We start from the raw sequence: 20,196 nt of genomic DNA, 5'->3' as shown, positions 1-20,196 counted from the left end.
GGCGGTTCGCGAGGGCCCCGTTCTCGCCCGCCGGGACGCAGGTGGGGCCCGGCGGGGACGAGCCTGGCCAAGTGGACTGCGCGGCCGCCGAGCTGCTGGACAAGGTGGGCGCGTGCGGGGCCGGGGCGCCTTGGCTCGGCTTGGTGGGACTGGAGGTGGGGCGGCCTCGGTGCCCGGGATAGCGCGGCCTGCTGCTAGTGTGCGGGGCCTGCCTGCGGCTCCCGCCGGGCCGTGCCTGAGACGGCGGCGCTGCAGGGCCCCGAGCTTGTGCTCCCGGGCAGGCGGAGCAGCCTCGGGCCGGATCCCCCAGCTCCTCGCTCCGCGCTGCTGGGGCCCCGTGACAGCTGGGCCGGAGTCGTGCCCCCTTCTCCGGCCACATCCCCGCCCCTCTTCTTGCTGCTTGGTGGTCCCTGCTACCGCTGGCAGAGTCGGATCAGGACCACCTGCAGGATTTGGCCTGCAGACATGGCCACTGCTTATGCAGCCCACCGGGGAAAAAGGGTGAACTCCCTTGGTCTAGTCCAGCTAGTGCGATCTGCATTTTCCTGGGCACGGGGGTCTCTAATCTGCTCTTCAAAACTTATGGCAAAGGAGAATCTGCTCCAGGGTGCTTCTTGCCTTGCTTCCCTGGTAGTTGGAAAATTTTTTCTAATAGCCTAAATCATCTGTGTTGCAACGGAAGTTGCTCTCCTCTTGTCCTGTCCTGTGGGGGCAATTGTTCATCATGTTCCTTATGGCCTCTGGTACATGTTATATTTGCCATGTGTTGCACACAACTATTGGGCAATGAATCATAACATGTCAGGAGTCAGACCAGTTTATTCCTGGATTAAAATGGTGGACCAGCCATTAAGTTGTTGCTGGTCAAAAACATTGGCAACGCATAGGGTGTGCATGTGCACCCCCTGAGATTGGCCGCTGGTGATGTTGCCAGCGGCACGTGTGGGCATTCGCCACTTGCCATCCCTCCCCACTTGCTGCTGACACCGCTGGTGGCATCTTGCCACTGATACTGCCTGCAGGAACTCCGTGCTTACTAACGCCGCCACTACCTGTGAGTGGTCACCATGCACCCCCAGCCTCCAGGGGCATGCGTTGTTCATGGTTGTGGCGCAGAAGTATCTACCAATCATTTGTCCTGTCAACATGTTAAAATTTAACGTCTGCCATAGGCCCTGTGGACCACCTTCACTGTCTGTGTATTTTAAAGCATGATGCCAAAAAAGTGCATATTCCTCTTGTGGCTTATTCATCCCTCCTGGGGAAACAGCACAGAGGTAATTTAGCCTTTTTGAAATGATGTCTTGCACAGTTGTATTTGTGTGTGAGCCACTAGAACCCTGAAATCTTTTTCTGGGCTTCCCATACATGCAAGGGTTCCTAGCTTCCCCACCTCCTAATAGTATCACATTATTGACTTAAAGCTTAGATGAAGAGTTTTAATACATTTTAGCTTTTTAAAAACTAACTAGTCACCAAGACTTTCAACGTGTACCCTTAGGCAAGAAAGAGTATGGAGTGGCAACTGCCCAAGACTTACTGTCCCTGGTTTAGACCATTGAGACAGAATCCAAAGGCCAGACCGAGTCCAGATGTTCAGTGCCTCTATGGTTGTAGCTTCTGCTAGAGAAGGACAGACAGGGTGGATCTGATTTAAATCAAAGTAATTTAAGTCACTGATCAGGAAGCCTTGGTTTAATCGTTGTTTTCTATAGAAAAGTGCGTTCTTCTTGTTTGATATCCTTCATTCATTTAACTTCTTGAAGCTTTGTGCTTTTAGAGAAAGGTAAGGACTGTGTACACAAATTTGCAGAGAGAGAAGAGAGCTGATAGCTAGGTAATCAGGTCTGTTATCTCTCATCTCCATATACTGCTGTTAACAAGGATGTTATCTCTGGAGAGACAAATCCAGTCTGAGAACTGAAACTAAGCATCACAGAGATACATAATGGGATCTTCTAGGCTGAGCACTGAGTCCAACAGAATAGAGTAGTTCTCTTTAATATTTACTAATCTATAGAAGAGCCTCTGGGAACCCCATTAGATCAGGCCCCTGATATAGTCCATGGCCTGTTGTGACTTACTGATAAAACTTTTCTAAAAAGTTACATGAATATATTGCCTCAAATGGTATATAATTAGAAGTTATAATCCCTATTCCATGATTATGTCTTTGAGCTTTAACACACCTTAGATTAAAACTACCTTTATATAGGTTGTTGGGTTTTTTTTAAAGTATCTTACCAAAAAAATAAAAAATATGATTAAAAGTTATTTAAATTTAAGAAATGTGATTTTTTTTTTTAAATCATTACTTTTTATCCAGCTTGAGAACAAATAAGAACTGCTGCTGACTCCCCAATGCCTCAGCAAGGGCACATTTCTATTAGGGTGATGTCCCTTAGCTTTTCTCCACCCAAGGAGTAGCCACAAGGCAGTGAGGTTCAGGATTTTGAGGTGCTCTGTACTTGCCTTGGTCTGGAAGTGGCAACATTGTGGTATATTCTAGAAGAGTAGCCCCACCCTGTTGCCCCCAGGCCTTCCAGTTGGATAAAGTTTACAGTCATACCCTGGACCCGGGCCATGCTTAGTGCTCTGCTAATCCAATTCTGTTTGGAGTTGCAGGTTTTTATACTTTGCTAAATGTAACTTTTTTCCATCAAACATGATTTCCAGACATCCTAGTTTTCTCTGTTTTTAAAATGGCAAATTCTCTCAGAAAAACCCACTGCAAAATCTTGGATTAAAAACCCAAAATCTGTGAAGAAATGCCACTATATATACAGGTATTAGTTGAACGCAATGTTTTATTGATAGATTTACTGCTTTAAAGCAGTTTGGAAGCCTACCGGTGCTTCAGTCACTACAATAAAATACATTTTGAATACAATACCTTCTGGCATTTGATTTTGGATTTTTCATCATGGGAAATCAGAAGTCCTGCTGTCCCTCTCACTTAGCAGGCTGCCAGTCTGGCTGCAGTTGTCTCCTCCTCTCTCCCCACCACTGGTTTGTGGTGCTGAGCAGCCCTGATATAACATTACCTCTCACTCCCAAGCCCCAGCCTGCCCCAGCCCTACCAGTGCCCCTCACTCCCTGACTACCTCCAACTTGCTAACTCCCAGCAGCGGCAGCTCCCCCACCACATCCTGGTGCACGGGGGTGGGTGTGTGGATCTTGTGGGTGGGTATGGGGTTTTGTGGTGGGGGGTTGTGGTGCATACTTCCCACTGCCGGCAGTTCAGCAGCAGCAGGTGGTGGGCCCTCAGGGCGCTCATAGCTGTGAGAGCCCTTGGCAGTGTGTGCCTCTGGCAGAGTCCCAGGCCCTGCACGTGCTGGCAGGAAGCCAGCCTGGCCTGTTGGCATGTACCTTCACACCAGACTGGGTTAGCTCCATATCAGCAGGTGCGGATCGTGGCGCTGCAGGTGGGAGGCGCTCGCCATCGGGTCGGGTGGCCTCTGTACCTCCATGTGCGGCTTCCCACCGGAGTGCCGGAAGCCCCACGTGGAGGTACAGAGCTGGCTGGCCCGACCTGATGGCATGTGAACCAGGAGCTGCACACCATGGAGCTGGGCAGGCTTTGTGCCTCCATATGCACTTGTGCTTCCAGCACTTCAGCGGGAAGCCACATGTGGAAGTAAGCAGGAGCCTACCTGGCTTGATGGCATGCGACTCCGTGCCTCCATGCGCTGCTTCCTGCCTGGCTTGATGGCGCATATGGAGGCATGGCATAGTGTGCCATTGGGTTTGGCAGGGCTCCTGCTTGCCTGCACATGCAGCTTCCTGCTGGAGTGCTGGAAGCCCCACATGGAGGCGTGGAGCCAGCCGCCCAGTCCAATAGTGCAACAGTTTGGCACCTGACCAGGTCTCTGGCACATTGCAGCATCCCCTGAGTTGCAGTGCTGTGCTGTGACCACTGCTGCTTCCTTGTGGGAGCGGGCGACGGGGCAAGTGCCCTGGTGCTTAACACTGCTAGGCACCTGCCTGCCCATCCCCACCCCTGGTGGGGCATGGGCATGCTGCCTGGGTTCTCTTGTGCTAGCCTGAGAGTGCCTGTGGACACCTCCCTGCTCCCTCAGCCCCCACTGACAAACCCTCGCCCTGTCCCCCTCTCTCCCCCGCCCTGCTGGCTCTTCCCACAGTCCACAGCTTCCCCAGCCCTGACTCATAGCCCCCCAGCACTGCTGAAGGGGGTCCCTAGTCCCCTACAAGCTCCACTTACCCCACAAGCTCCAGAAGGAAAAGTGAGCCTGAGCCAAGGCCATGCTTCTTCCCCAATCTCCCTCCCCCTTGGGACCAGGCTTAGGGTTTGCTGCTCTTTTTGCAAGAAACTCTGCCAGCCTGCAGAGACCTCTCTGCAGCAGTAGAAAATCCACATGTTTCTCTGTTAAAATGAAAAATCTGCATTTTTTTCCTCTGGTAAATGGGAAAATCCATGGGTTTGTTTTTGTTTTGTTTTTCTGTGGGAAACAGAAAACCTGGATCCCTGATAATTTCTAATCATCCTTGCTTGTATCTATTCTAGCTGCAAAACCCAAGTGCTGAAGTAAGGGAATTTGCCTGTGCCAGCATTTCAAAACTGTTGCAGCAGAAGCATACAATCCCAGATTTTCTGCAGAGAGATGTTGTCCGGTGTTTAGGCCCTATGTTGCTAGATCAAAGTTTAGCTGTTCGTGAGACAGCTGCTGGAGCTCTCCGGTAAGCATTTAATAAATAAAAAATGTAAGAATGCAATACTTCGATAGATAGCTAAGACAAAGGGCTTCTAGTATAAGAAAAAGAAGAATGTCATCTTTCCAATTTTATCCTTAAAGTATTTCTACATTAAAAAATATTATAGACCAAAGTTGGTGATGTGTATAGTAGCATGTAAATTGTTAAACAAGATTTTTTTTAGAAGTTAAACCTAGCATATTTTTTAAATCAGTTACAGTAGAAGTAATTGTGGTTTGCTTGCATTTTACTTTTTTTCTTGCTTTCTTTGTAGAGGTAGGACAGGTTTTGTTTTGTTTTGATTTTTCCTTAGGATCCTCTAAGCGAATATTCACCCACACTTTTGCTGCTGTTTTGGCAGCAGGCTATTGTCAGCATCCTGATCTGCCTGGCTTTAACCTAGGGAATGTTAGAGGCTGTTCATGGTATTTTGGGTATTGTATCTCACAGTTGAATGTGACGGTTTAACATGGTGATTATGGGCATCCCTTAATGGGGATTAACAGAGTCTCTTGCCTCAGAACCCAAGGGACTGGATTTGATGACATAGACCCCTTCTAGTTCATTGTTCGTAAATACATTTCATTTTAAATAAAGCCAGGTAACATCTGATTAAAAGCATTTCACTTCTTTCAGAAATCTCAGTGCCTGCGGAGATTTTGAAGTTTGTGATGACATGGTGACTAAAGATATCATGACACCCCTGGTAGCACTTTTGAAAGAGGTATGCCTGTTTCTTTACTTCCGAGGTTTTTTTTTTTTAATTGTCCCAGTCACTAAATTTTTCCCCTTCGAAAATGGCTACAAGACCTTAATTGTATCTTAAAACTGCAACACTGGCAGGATTACACTAGAGGAGTTGCTTGAGATCTGGCAAGATTCATGTGTCTCCTTGTCTTATTTTTATAAATGGCTTTCTCTTTTATTTTTAATTGATATCCAGCAAGCAGATTCAGAAAGGATGTCCATAACAACATTCCTTTTAAGAATTGCAACTAAATCCTTTCCAGAGAGGAACTCTTCAGGCATGGTTTGTTTAAAGAGCCCTAGAGATAAATTTAGAGATTCCAAGGAAGGACTTGATTCTGTCTTATTTGCCAGCTTGTATCTATGTAGTGTCCCACAAGTTCCTGGGACTTGATGTGGCTATAAAAGCTTTATGCTGATAGATATGACTACAAAATGAGGACTCGGGTTCCTGGCTTTGAATGTTTACCTGTGTGGGACAATTCAGATCCACCTTCAAACTTGCATCCTATCTCTAATGAGTATTACAGTGATGAACAACATCTACATTAATGACTGAATTTACAGTTGAAGAAACTACTGTTTTTGTAACCATGAACAATAAATATTCTTAACATCTTTAATTATTCCATATAATTTCTGTTTGATCCAGTAGCTAAGACACAAAACTTAAAGCCAAATCATGGTTCCATTTATCCGTTGACCTCATTGGTTGCTTTCCCCGTTTACGAAATGTGGATAATAACAACATTAGTAAAGCACTGTGTGACTAGTGAGTACATTTCTAATTAGTGTTGTCAAAATTAATGGAAATGTGAAGACAGTGTTTGTAAGTAACATGTATAGCAGAGTTCAAGGTGTAAATTTGTTAAACATTTGTTTACCAAAAATAGCGCTTTTGAAAACTACAGAATGGAAAACAGATATTATACCAGGTGATTTTTGTAAACATTTGCTGCTCTCCTTTAGAAGGTAACCATTTGGTTTTTACCCGACTCTTCCCGTGGAGAATTGCATGCTAACTGTAAGATGTTGACCTGAGATCTCTAGTTTGCTCTGCTTCTAAGTGTGCCTTTCTCTTAGCTGGTCTGTGTATGTTTGCTTACAGTGCAGTGCTGGACTCGACCCCAACCAGGCCTCCCCAAAGAAATGCAAAGATACAAACAAAAATTATATTGAAGACATAGCCAATGAGGCTGTTAATGTGCTTTGGAATGTATGGTAAGCACTGTGTAATTATCAAATTGGGTAGGGCTTTTCTTAATTATTTAGTTGCCCTGAAAAATATTTTCTCTAGGTATATATTAACTGAGGGAAAAGGGGAATAACTTTCCTTATGTGCGAAGATCAGTGCAATAACACAATGATATAAAGGCCATTCATATCCTCTTTCCTGCAGATACCTGTCTGCACAAATTTCCATGCAGTCCAAATTACCTTTTGTTGGTTGTAACACTTCCTGTCTAAAAATTCTGTGGATTTTGTATATTCATTTGTCTTGTCTTATATACAGCTTTGTCTTTGACTAGCAACATTTACTTTAATAAGTATTGTATTATTCTTTGTTTATATATTAGTGAGTGCAATGGCACAGCAGTATCTATATTCAATAAAGAGGGTTGTTTGGATGCCATGTTACAGTACTTGAAGAAGTTCTCCACAAATGTAGATCTGGCTATCTCTGCAGGTAAGTGATGAAAGAGGATGGTAGTGATCTTAATGTAGTTTAATTTTAGAAATGTAGAGATGTCTCATGGCAATTCACAGACATTTTAGGGATGCTATACATTTACAAATGGAAAACAAGACTTCAGAAAGGAATTTGAAAATGTTTGACTACTTATGAGGTTGAATTTCTTGTGCTTGTTTCTTCCATTGTAGTTAACTATTTCTATGGGAGGAAAAGTATTGTGGACATTCAAAAGATGTGAAAAACTGATTTATGGTTGATTTGTCTTTTTTCTTTGTTTTTTTTGCCTAACCAGTTACTTTTTCTCTTTATATAGTCCATCAAGGTCTGATCTGGCAAATGCTTCTGTGTAAGAGTAACAGAAGTCAATACAGCTAATCCTATAGGTGAAGTTATTCATGCAGAAGTATTTGCAAGAATAATATGTAATGCAGGCTGACTCCAGATTTGATCAGATTAGCCATTGAGACAATGCTAGTGTGGTCTCACACCTTCCTGGGTGCCTTTCAATCCCAGACCCCTTTCTGCTGACTGCTGCTTGACCACTGTGAACAGACTGAGATGCTCCAAGCTGACCCATGAGCTTTACCTGTCTTGCCCACATCTTGTCAGCTTTTAATCGGAGGGATTTTGGCACGTAAAAGAATCATACCTTTGTCTGGTCATGTGCTCAGAAATTTTAGATCCTCCTTTTCAAAGAAGAGGACTGTTTGTGTGGCCAAATGGTCTCTAGTCACACCTACCACTGACAGTACTGTTATAAAAAAATAAGAATGTTTATGATAAAAACAAGAGCAATCATAAGAAATCAATAACCATATATGAAGATGCAGACAGAAAGATAAGAATAAACAAAAGATAACAGAATGACGATTTTGCCTTATCCCTCCATCTTAGCCCTAAGGTCTAAGAATGTAACTCTCACTTCTCAGCTTCACAGGTTAGAAAGCAGCTGCTGCCTCTGATCTTCTTCTCAGGGCACCCTCAACTTCTGCAGCCAGAACACTCAGCCCCTTGGCTGAAGATCTAAAGTCATTTTCAGTGTCTGAGAAAACTAAAGACAAACACTTGCTCTCATGGCAAAACTTAAGGATGGTTTCTTATCTGGCTGTTTACATATATTACATACATACTATACATATAACTTCCTGTCCCTTAGGGTGCATCTGTTTATGAGAGCAGAAGTCTTTCCTGCTCCAATTATGACACAGGGAAAATGTGCATCCTTTCAGACACATGCTAAGGATACCTTCTCTTACTTAATTTCCCCACTGTGAGAAATATCCTTTCCTGAATAGCCTGTTCCCAAGTATTATTCTTGCTACAGTTCTCTCCTTTTACAATGTAAATTCATGGTTGTTTCCAAGGGCCTCACTCAGAGGCTTCAAATCAGGTTGGCAAGGGTCAGTCTGACTGGCCATTAAACAAAGCTAAGTCAGATGCTAATTCTCAATGATTACTTCTCTCAGCTATTTAGGCTTGAATCATCTCCCAGGAAAACTCACCGTCTGAGGAGTAACACCTAAAAATCATGATTAAATTATGAAATCTAGGCCTACTAAAACATGTAAACAATGCATTTACAGTAAAAGCTGTGTTATCTGGCACCTTAGAAACCAGCGTGCTCCATTAACTGGCATGCCAGTCGACATAGCAAAAGCGAAACCGGAAGTGCCTGCTGTGGCACTTCTGATTTTGCCGAGCCCCCACAGCCTGGGGCACAGCAGCCTCTGTGGGGCTTCTCTCCCTGTCCCCTGGCAAACTGACACCAGGGAGGGGCAGCGGTGCACCAGACGCGGTGGGAGGGGCAGCAGCCCAAACAAGGAAAGATGCCTGTTTGGGCCTCTCAGGTAACCAGCATATTTGGTTATCTGGCACCCCTCCATCTCCCATGGGTGCCGGATAACAGAGCTTTTGCTGTATAACAAATGCCACAATGCAAAGAAACATAAGGATAAGAAGACTAAATACAGCATGACATTATGTAGAAACCGCATATACCATATCAGTAAAATGAATTCAAGAAAACCTGCATGACATTCCACAAACACCTCTAAATATTGTGAGTTTGTAACAAGGTCCTTATGTCACTTAGTCCTCTATATGCTTCCTTAATTAAGAGCAAAGGATAGGATTTTTTTTGTTAATACAGTAAAAGCTTTGTTATCCAGCATGAGTGGGGTAAGGTGGGTTCCAGTTATCTTAAATTCCAGTTATCTGAGTGTTATACCCTGCGCAGCCAGGATTGTAGCCGGCCCAGCAGGCAGGTAAGTTTCTTTCAATCTACTTTTGTTTTATCTGCACTAGGCAAGTGCAGGCTGCAGCTGCAGGCTGGGCTCTGCTCCCTATCTCTGTGCCTCACTGCTGAATGTGGCCCAGTGTGATGTGCCAGGCCAGTCCTGCCGCCTGCCTGGAGCGTGGCTGAATAATTTATTAACTTATTAAATTCCAGTTAATAAAGTATTCTGGTTAGTGAAATGCTGGTTAACACAGCTTTTACTGTATAAGAAAAGGATTGATTGTTAGGTCAGTGTGGTATCACAAATTACTTTTATCCTGTATTTGTGGAATAGAATAGCATTTAGAATAATAATACCCCCTCGAATTAGAGAAAATAGTATGCTTTTCTTCTTTTGTCTCAACAGCAAATTGTCTACAAGCAGTGACGGAAGATAATCCAGAGCTGCTTTCTTCTTTCAGTTCTTCTGCACATCAAGTATTGGAATCTGTAATGCTGTCCTCAGATCCTGCCATGGAATATATCCTTTTAAGGACACTGGTGGCAGGTATAATTTAATGGAACATTATAACACATTTCAGATGTGAAATGTAGCAGCAGAGCTCAGTATGCATAAGACTTGTTTTTTTTCTTATGCTAAATTTTTAGCAGCAAATTATGCCTTCATAGTGCCAGCTAGAAGTAAGGCCTTGGTAAATTGTTTGTAAGCATATTCTTGTCAGATTGCTTGGAGTTCTATATTTTCATTCCATTACCTTCTCATATGAGATACCCAGTATATTTAGAACATACTTGAAAACTGTTGTATATTCTGCCCCAATCTGGCATGAAGTTAACAGTTTATTTGTTTCTACTAGTAAAGCAAGGCAGTAATATTAAAGACTGTTCTGATCTTGACTTATTGAATAATTTGAAAACAGACTTTGAACTCACCTTTAGCCAGAACAGTTATTAAATGTAAACATTTTGTAAACAATTTCTAACACAATTAGTTTGGTCACTATAAGCAGGGTCAAACTGTTGTACTGAAATGGAGATTTGGAAAATAGTTTTGCAATAGTTTGGCTTGTCTAGACTGACCAACCAAATTTTGTCTGAAATCGTTGAAATAGTCCAGAAACTGTTTTCATAAGTGGGTTAAAAAAAAAAAATCACATCTGCTGGGAAGCAAAAGCTAAAACATCCCATCTTGTATTAATCTTTCTAGGTGAACCAGTGATGATTTTTTTGGCATTAAATGAAATTAAGAATCCTCCTGTCTTAAGTGTACAGTTCTTGGAAGGGAAGGATTTTATTGAATTATGTTTCATTTTGATTACTTACAAGCATGATATAGAATACAAATAAGTTGCTTATTAAGGAAGAAGTACAGAATTAGGATAAAGGGAGCTGCTATTAAGAAAATAAGGTGTTTGAAATTAAACTAATTTAATTAGTTTAGTCTTCGTGGCTTACCTATATCACAGTTTCTACAGAGCAGTGTTGGTGATGCATTTTGTTCAGCTTTCTGCTGAGGTTTGCCATAGCTCGAGGTTTTAGTCCCAGACTGCAGTAAGTTTGTGCCTGCATCTCTTGCTGTTGCATATCTCAAGTTTATAGGAAGAACCAGAAATTTTAAGCAGGAATAAAGAGTCCTTATGGTCTTTTAAAGGAAACAGTTATTGCCTTGGAGGAGGGAATCAGAAATTAGAGTTGGGTTCTGTTCCCAAGATTTTTTGGGAAAATCAAAAATTTCTTTGTGCTTCAGATTGTGCTTAAATTGGGAATAACACTTATCTTTAAAAACACTTGAATATTCTGAGTGAATGATGTGATTATAAATGATGAGTGTAAAAATCACAGCTTGTACTAGTTGTACAAGCTTATGGCTGCAAAGAAGTCATATGTTTTATAGTTTTAAAGGGGTTTTGACACTGACTCTCTTGTTTAGGCACTGGCTGGAATATAAAAGATACCATACCATCCAATAGCTTGGCAAGTATAGTTAATGCTATGTTGAAGATTTTCTCAGAATCTTTAGCAATAGATGCTGGTGAAACTATTATTCAGATGAAAGAAGCTGAAACACAACGGTTAAAGCTTGCTGCAGCGGCAGAAACTGAGGAAAATATGGATGACATGACAGACAAATCTATATTGAATGAAGATGTTGAAATGGAAGAGACACCGAAAGGAAAAGCCAGAAGAAAAAATAACGTTCTGGATCTGCTTCCAGTGAGTATGGCAGACTAGCTGACAGGGTTTAGTGTAGTGTTTTGCTTCTAATTTTGTTTTTGATTAGTTGTTAGTCAGCTTCACTTTTCTGTCTAGCCTTATTCTTACAGATGGCTGGGCGGTCTTAACTGAAATTCTCCCTAAAAACTGAGCCTACAACTTTTTTTGTTTTAGTATCACAAGTCTATAGGAAACGCTTGAAATTTCAACTGAGAATAAAGAACTCTCATGTCTCTGAAGGAAGCAGTTGTTTCTCTGAGGGAGGGATTAGAAACTGGGAGGTTCTGAGTTCTGTTCCTGGGGCCACTGCCAGATATTACACTTAAGACTTGCTTAGCCAGTTAATGAAGCTGGCCACATGTTCATGCAATTAATGGTACGATAAAATGTAGAATAAGTCACAAAATTATAATACATTTTGTGCAGTAATTTTGTGGCTGGTTCATTGTGCCTTAAATGGAATGTTGGGCTAGGGTGCTCCAAGCCCTCTGAGAGCACTGGGGCCTTTGAGGGGTCTGGTGCCCTCCCAGCATCAGAAGTGCCAGTCCACTGGTCAGCACTCCCAGCCTTGGAGCTTACTGGAGCCCTTGAGGGCTCTGATGTGCTCTGAGGGCTGGGAGAAGTGATCAGTGAGCTGGTGCTCCCAGCACTGGGAATGCTCTGCCACACATTCTTTTTAAGGTGTAGTAGGAACCAGCCACGGAATCATAACACATTTGTGTTCCTGATCAGGTCCCAAGGCTAAATCTGACTGGCGTTCCCAACCATGGGCATACTGGGTAGCCAGCCTGCAACTTGCTGTGATTTCAGGCTCTCCCTGTACTGGCAATATGGTGTGACTGGGATCTGATCCCCAAACCCACAATTGCACTTTCTTTCATGCACATGTGGCATGGCAGGAAGTGCTGTTGTTGGGACTGGGGATCAGATTCCATTGCACTACCTGTCTCCCTCCCTTCCCCCCCTTATTCTTCCACAAGCCACATGCAGGTTGCCCATGTCATAGATTATAGAGTCAGAAGGGACCCAATAGATCATCGTGTCCAACCCCCTGCCCCTGGCAGGAACGAGGACCAAGGTCAGATGACCCCAGCCAGGTGATTTGTCAAGCCTCCTCTTGAACACCTCCAAGTTAGGTGCTAATACCACCTCTCCTGGAAGCCCTTTCCAGACTGTGGCCACCCTTATTGTAAAAAAAAACTTTCTAGCATCTAACCTAAATCTACTCTCGACTAGTTTGCACCCATTATTCCTAGTTACTCTCTGGGGCACTCTGGTAAACAGCACATCCCCAATTTCCTGCTGTCTCCCCCTGACAAATGTATAGGCGGCTAGAAGGTCACCCCTCAGCCATCTTTTGTATAGGCTGAAGAGATCCAGATCGCTCAGCCTCCCCTCGTAGGGTCTTTCCCAGAGACCACTAATCATATGAATGGCTCTTCTCTGAACCCTCTCCAGATCCATGTCCCTCTTGAAGTGCGGTGCCTAAAACTGGACACACTACTCCAACTGCGGCCTGACCAATGCCGAATAGAGGGGGAGCATCACCTTCCTCAATCTGTTGGTCATGCATCTGCTAATACACGACAAGCTGCTTTGTTGATGGCCTCGTTACACTGCTGGCTCATGTTCATCTTGGAGTCTGCTATGACTCCAAGGTCTCACTCAGCCTCATTTGTGGCAAATGTGCTGCAAGTTGGTCACCCTTGATTTGGAGAATTACCATAGCAATTCAGTTGTGGCAAAGATATGCCTGTTGTTTAGCCTGAAATGCATGCTGAAAATTTAATTGGGAAGGTTAATCCCAGAAGTAAACTGAGTTGAGTCAGTTTGGAAGGTGCATCATGGAAAAGGACAACTTTTAAATGAGACTGGTTTATATTGTCCATACTGTAACAAATAGCCTGCTGTTGTTCTTACAGATAGATAGTAAAACAATAGAGAATCTAATCTCTGGAGCAAAATGTGATTTGGGAAGAGGGGCCAGCTCTCACGAAGGCATTGGGATTTTCTGGAATAAAAATGTGGATAGGGCGTAGCAGGGACTTCAAAGGCTGACTTGATAGAATGTGAGGCTGCTGTGTTTTTATTTATTTATTTATTTTTTACCTTGCCCTGCAGCCTGTGTGCCCTCAACATCCATATCTTGTAGGAAATGTCTCCAAGCTATTTCTGAAGTATAATATCTCATGTGACACTTCAGAGTTCAGACATGGCCAACTATTGGCATTCAAACATTATCCCAGTTACTCTGGGTTTCATTCAGGCAGATCTTGCAGAAAATATGAGGAACAGTTTTTTCTTGTTGCTTCAATGACTGAAACAGCTATGTTGAATTAAGCACTGGTATAGAGCCTGAAGTTGGGCCTGGTTTGCCTCGTGTTAATAATTTCCTTATTGAATTGCTGCCTTCCAATCCCAAGCCCTCCCATGATTTGCCCCTTTCTCTCTTCCCTTAGTCTGGAGGCTACTCAGTGTTAGAGCCTATGAGCAATAACGTTCTCTTACATAAAGTCAACATTTGCAAAATTTCCTATCTCTTCCCCACCTGTCTCAGTCTCTACTGCTCAAATATCTCATCTTGGCTTCAAAAGTCTCTTTGCCCAGCAAGTCCTAATCCCTCTATTGCCAGTCCAAGTTCCTACATCTCCCCTCCTCTGCAGCTAGTACTAATTTCTAACCTCAGCCAAGTTCTGGCTCTTGTCCCTGTTTACATTTGGGCAGCTTTCACCTCCAGATAGCTTGGGCTTGTTGAGGGACACTACTAAGTACATTAGAGAGAGAAATATTTTGGAGGCTTGTAAGATGAATTTGGCCAGTTTTTCATGGCAGAAGGTTCATTCTTTACACTAGGCCCTGCTCCAGAGCTTGGGGTAAGAGAGGTTTTCAAAGAAAAGCTCACCAGCATTTTTAAAAATGGGAAAGCAGTATACTGTATTTACTTGAATATAAGATGACTCCCCCTCCCCCCATCTAATAATTAGATCCTATAATTGGAAAAATTATGATTTCTGAGCATCAAATCTAATTATTAGAGGTTTGCCTTGAATTTGTTGCCCTCCCACTGCTACAGCAGGGAAAATAAAACGGGGGTGAGGTAGTTCTTCTGCCCTCAGCCCCTCTACTTCTTCCTGCAGACCTTTGGTCCCCTCCTTACTGTCAGACCCCAGTCTCCCTGAGTATGTAGAAGCAAGGAGCAAATTTGAAAACACTGATCTTGAAATAAACATACCTATAGTAATTTACATATACTTTGTTCACCTAGAATTGATGCATTTTGTACTTTTTGAAACTACTACAAGTTTTAGCACAGGTACTTTTGTATCTACTTATAAATGGTACAAGGCGAAAGAGTTACACGAGCTAAACTACATATGATATTAGTCCAAAGCCAAAAACCTTATGATTTACCATATAGTTCATTGGACACGGGCCTCAATGAACAGCATTTAAGCCAGGGTGGGCAAAATGATGGATCCGGCCGGCAGCTGGACTCCATTTCTCAGCAGACCCTGCTGCATGACTTGGGCCGGTCTCCATAGAGACCCCAGCCACAGTTGTGTTGTGATAGCACAAGGCTGGTGTTGCCATGGAGACTGGCCTCAGCTGCGCTGGCAGGGTGCAGAGCAGGGCAGAGGGCTGCTCCAGAGCCGCTGGGATCTTGTGGCAGGGGCAGCTTGATTCAGGGCCAGGGCAGAGCCGTGATCTGTAGCCTGGACACTCTGGGCAGGGGCGCATAGGCAGCAGACTGCGGCTGTGCTGCAAGGAGCCAGGGCATACCTGTGATCCACTGCCTACGTGCCCCTGCCCAGAGCATGAAAGTTGTAGATCATAGCTCTGCCCTGGCCCCAGACCAAGCTGCCCCTGCTGCAAGATCCCAGTGGCTCTGGAGCAGCCCCCTGCCCTGCTCTGCCAGCCTGGCTGGGACCAGTCTTCATGGCAACCCCAACCGTGTGCTATTGCAACACATGCTAATTAGCCCCCACTCATGACTGGAACTGGGTGTTTTTGTCACAGTCTTGCCATACTCCAAAAACTTATATGCAGATGAGATGCAGGGCAGCCTGGTCCAGATCTGCTTCATGGAGGGCAGGGCCACACTAATCAGATGTACTGACAGAAGGATTCTGGGTGGTCTATTTAGGGCTGTTTGTTGATGTTTGACAGACATTTAAGGCTGTTGTAGAAACAGGAATGATTGGAAATGGGAAAGAAAGGAGGAGCTCAGCTCTGGGAGTTATGAAGAAGTTAAGATGTATTCAGTTCAGTGGCTCACTATAACTTGAAAAAGAGTTGGCAGTATCTAGAATTCCCCAGGGTGAAAAGTCTGGGCTAGAGGATACTCGCTGGTTGCGGTGCCACATGTGGTGTTTGAATGATTGAGATTTGTTAAGTCAAAAGGATTTGGAACTGATCTGGCTAATTTGACCTGCAACGTGAAAAAATTTCCAAAATATTAAAAAAAAAAAAATCTTGGCCTCTTTGGCACCAAGGGGAGAGTGTCTGGGCTTGCTCTGGTCCTCCCAGTGTTGGCCTGGTATTGTAGTACTTTCAGGCCCGGTGCCAGTTCCATGTGGAAGGGACATTTGTCTGTTTTTTGTTTTTAAAGGACACGCACACACCACACACGTGTCCCCATCAGCATTTTTGGCACCAGGTGAGGGTTTTGGAGCCTGTTCCAGCCTCTCTTGAGTGCCAGCTTGGTATTGCACTACTTGCAGGCCTGGTGCTTGTTGCCTTCTGGGAGGGTAACTGCCTGTCTCCTTTTAAGGGACATACACACACACGGTTCCTATCAGCATGTTTGCCCAATATGGGCCATGCTAATGGAAACCTGATTAAATGCACTAACACACTGCTTTTGGCATCAGTGTAATGATAACTAGTGTATTTAAAGAGGTTTTCTTGTATGTAAATGTAAGATGAGGGGGTTTTGGGTAAAAAAAATTGTATTTAAGGAAATGTGGTAGTTTTCCATAGTGGTTTGCTCAGAAATAGCTGAAGTGTTTTGGCTGAGAATTCCAGTAAAGTTTACCGTGAGAGAGCCCCAACATGTAAAATTCCAGTGCAAATGGGTAGTGTCACTTTTAAACAAGTTCTACTCTAACTGAAAAGTTAGTAGGCTTTATTTTGTGTTCAGAAAGAGGAAGGACAGATCAACACCTAGATCTTGAGGGGTGTTGAATTAGTCTTTTTAAAAAATATGCATATTAGAAGTAACAGGAACTTTTGAAATTTGTCTCATGCTAGAGCTGTAACATTGAGTAGTAGTTTTTAATGTGACAGTGGTTCAGGAAGTATCATGTTTAATCTGTTTTTGCTGGCAATCTAGCTAATTCAAAACCAGAATGCCCTAAAGGGTTTCCCTCTAATTAAGTTTTTGTTCTTTTTTTTTTCCTTTTGGTAGTCAGATAAATTGGAGCTGAAACAAGTGACAGCTTTACTGATGGCTCAGCAGACTGCCCTGGAAATCATTGTTAATATGTGCAGTAGCGAAGGTATGTAGGCAGCTTTTCATTGCAAGCATTAACATAGCTTTTGTTGTTAGTAGCATGTCAAACTTATTTAGATGGTTTTAGGATCTCATCTAGCTTGGCCTAATAATTATCTCATCCTTAAAGATGAACAAATATAAATATGTGGCCCTTAATGCCTCTTATGGTGCATGAGTCTCAAAGCATTCATTTTGACTATTTTTTCATTGCTAATTCTATATGTATGTTTCAGACTTCCCTCCTCTTTGGTGTAAGATCTTCACAGATTAAGGTCAGGTCTTCAGTTAAAAGTATTACTGGTGCAGCTGTGTTGTGGGGATGGCACTTTTTTATGCTGTTGCTGTGCCTGATGAACCAGTATAAGCTATGCTGAGGGGCAGAGAAAGAACACTTTTTACTGCTAGAACTGCATCTAGATATTGGCACAGTTGTCCTGGCAAAGCTTTTTTGGTATAGTCAGGCTCTACAACTCAGCTTCTCTTCCACCAGCAGTTAAAGTTCAAGTTTTGACATTTTGGATGGTGCTTTTCAAAAACCCACTGTTAAAAAGGAGAATGTGGATCTGGAGTCTCTCTCTCTCTCTCACTCGGAAAACATGTTAAAAGGCAGCTTAGGAAATGCCTTTAATTTAGGAGCTGGAGAACGAATTTTTTGTTCATTTGCTAGATTACAAAAAAAAAAAGAGTGATATTAAAGAAACAGAATCATGTTGACAAATTGAGTGTCTGTCTTCTGGCCTGTCTGTGTAAAGAATTTAACTTGGTGGATTAGAATTCTTATTACTGCAAAAATACTACAGTATTGTGTTTTACATTTGGGGGTGTTTTTTTGCCTTCAATAGTAGTTGTTGTATATAAAGCTTTCAGGCGGTTACAACCGTTGAGACTTTGCTGTATGTGAACATTACATTTTTTCTCTAAGTTTTTTAAATAGAGTGCTCTTTTCCTTTTATATGTGTCCTTTTTTTCAGGAACTTCCCTAGTCATCTTGCAATTGTCAAGAACAGTTTTCAGCAATACAAACCTCCGGCCTGCAGGCCAAATGTGGCCCACAGAACCGTTGCATGTGTACTGCAGGGCTCTCCACGGTTATAGACATCTGGCAGCTTGGGGGTGGTCGCCATTAATATCGCCACTCCCCGCCCCCTGCCAATTTCCCAAATCCCAAGCCCTACATGCATGTTGGGAGCCAACCTGTGCACCCTTCCCTCTGTAGGGCTGGGGCCAGTGATGCCCCTTTCCTGCGTGCCCCCCCCCCCCATGAGGTTGGGCCAGGAAGAGAGGTGAGACTAGACAGATTGAATGGTGGTGCTCTCCATTATAAAACAATGCTTTGTCTAATGATATAAAAACTAACAAAGCATTGTTTTATAATGGAGAGCACCACCATTCAATCTGTCTAGTCTCACCTCTCTTCCTGCCTCCACTTCCTTTATACTTTAGAATTGCATCTTCAGTTTTGTTTCTGTTGCTAGAAATAAACACCCATAAACACCCATTTACAAAGCTTGAGGAAAAGTGCACATTATTGTCCTTCTTACTAATACTTCTTACTGTACTTTATGATGTAAACTAATAGTTTATGATGCTTGAAAATAATAACATTACTGGTTTCCAAGAATGAAACTAGCTAGCACGAGCTGCTCTCCAAACACACTTATTAAACAAAAGGAAATGTATTAATTTTGTGTTCTGGTAGTTTTTAAGAGATTACTTCTATAATTTGCATAAACCCTTTCTCTTTTGTGCTTCTGATGTTCTAAGATGTTCAGTATCTTTAAAGCTTTGATTCTGTATTTGAATCTATGCAGAGTGTTATTGGTCCCTGCCTGGCATTTTTGAGAACTAACAGGATTCTGTGGGTGTGCAGATTGGGGTTTCAATCTTATTGCTCTTTCACTCTGAAGTTGCAGTCTTGTCATGGAATTGTCATTATCTTGTGCTGACTTTGTTGTTCTGTTCAGTTTATATACTTTTTTTACTGTTTCTACATCCAAATTTCATAGGATGTAACTTGAAAAAAAGCTTCAGCGTGAAGCTTGAACTGACAGCAGCTTGGGTTGTGCAGTTAGATTGGAGGGCTCTCCATATGCAAGATTTTTCTTGGAAAAATAGTTGTTTAATTGCAAAAGAAATAATTATATTTTTTCACTATTCTCGGATAGTGAGCAACTGCCTAATTAATTTTCTTTATGTTTAGTCTCTGCTACTTCTTCAAATCTTGAGAAATAGAGAGAGTAGTCCTCAAATTCTGCAGTAAAATTTTCACTTATTCACTTTAATCTCTAGTGTCAGCTCCTGACCCTAATATAAAATTAATTGCATTGTTGCCCACATTTAGAAGATAACTTCTAAAGTAACTCTTGCTGATTCTGATGAAAATGCTAGTAACACCAGTATAGTGTTTCTTTTCCTTTTTTAACAGTGCAAGAAAATCTGCACATAGTAAATGAAGGTACTTTTTAAACAGAATATCCAGTCCAGTGAACTGTGATTCATAGATTCTCTCCTTTAATTGGAAAATCTATTGTGGATAGCCGCATATGCTGCTGTTCACTTGGTGTGAAATACAAAGCAATCAACCTTACTTTGCTATAGTGTTTTACCATCCATAGTGAGACAGAATAAGGTCTGTAGGAATTAAGCAGAATCTAGACACAGCTGTTCATTTAATTTTCAGTTGTTGGGAATATGATTTCCAAGCATTAGCTAATGTATTGAATTCATGGAAAGACCCAGTTCATTGTGGGAGTGGTGGAGTTGACTGGCTTAGTTTGAAACCTCCTTTTTTGGGTCATGACTGGCACTGGAGGAGCAGGAGGCTCCACACACTGCCTAGTTGGCTCATTTGTAAGTCATGAGTAACCACAGTTGGCCAGGAAGGATGCTTCAGCATCTTTTGTAGATATTGACAGCAGTTCCTCCTCCTTTTGCTTCACCCCTTATTCACAACGTTGAGGATTTGGCAGTGGGAGAGACTTGGATTACCTGTTTGCCTCCCCAGATGGAGTTGCATGCAAGTAATATATGTATGTATGCAGCTTCCTCTATGGCCAGAAATGCTCCTTAGTCCCAAGACCCAGTCTCTTCTAGAACATA

General features: G+C 42.9%; 1 protein-coding gene across 3 annotated transcripts in view; it reads left to right on the top strand.

The window, feature by feature from the left end:
- The first annotated feature begins 6 nt into the window (after positions 1–6).
- HEATR3 (HEAT repeat containing 3) overlaps positions 7–20,196 on the top strand; it is a 30,765-nt gene continuing 10,575 nt past the window's right edge. The window contains exons 1-8 of one of the 3 annotated variants that reach the window (XM_019535750.1): positions 7–104; positions 4,526–4,698; positions 5,350–5,437; positions 6,569–6,681; positions 7,038–7,147; positions 9,796–9,936; positions 11,320–11,603; positions 17,011–17,101. In XM_019535750.1, coding sequence (XP_019391295.1) covers positions 4,646–4,698; positions 5,350–5,437; positions 6,569–6,681; positions 7,038–7,147; positions 9,796–9,936; positions 11,320–11,603; positions 17,011–17,101 — 880 coding nt within the window. In that variant the 5' untranslated portion in view covers positions 7–104; positions 4,526–4,645. Of the gene's footprint in view, positions 105–482; positions 502–4,525; positions 4,699–5,348; positions 5,438–6,568; positions 6,682–7,037; positions 7,148–9,795; positions 9,937–11,319; positions 11,604–17,010; positions 17,102–20,196 lie in introns of those variants that run through there. The other 2 variants (XM_019535747.1, XM_019535748.1) reach the window with 2 other exon arrangements.

Source organism: Crocodylus porosus, unplaced genomic scaffold, assembly GCF_001723895.1.
Source record: "Crocodylus porosus isolate Cpor-Errol unplaced genomic scaffold, CroPor_comp1, whole genome shotgun sequence".
Lineage (NCBI taxonomy): Eukaryota > Metazoa > Chordata > Crocodylia > Crocodylidae > Crocodylus > Crocodylus porosus.
This window is presented reverse-complemented; position numbering and strand designations above follow the sequence as displayed.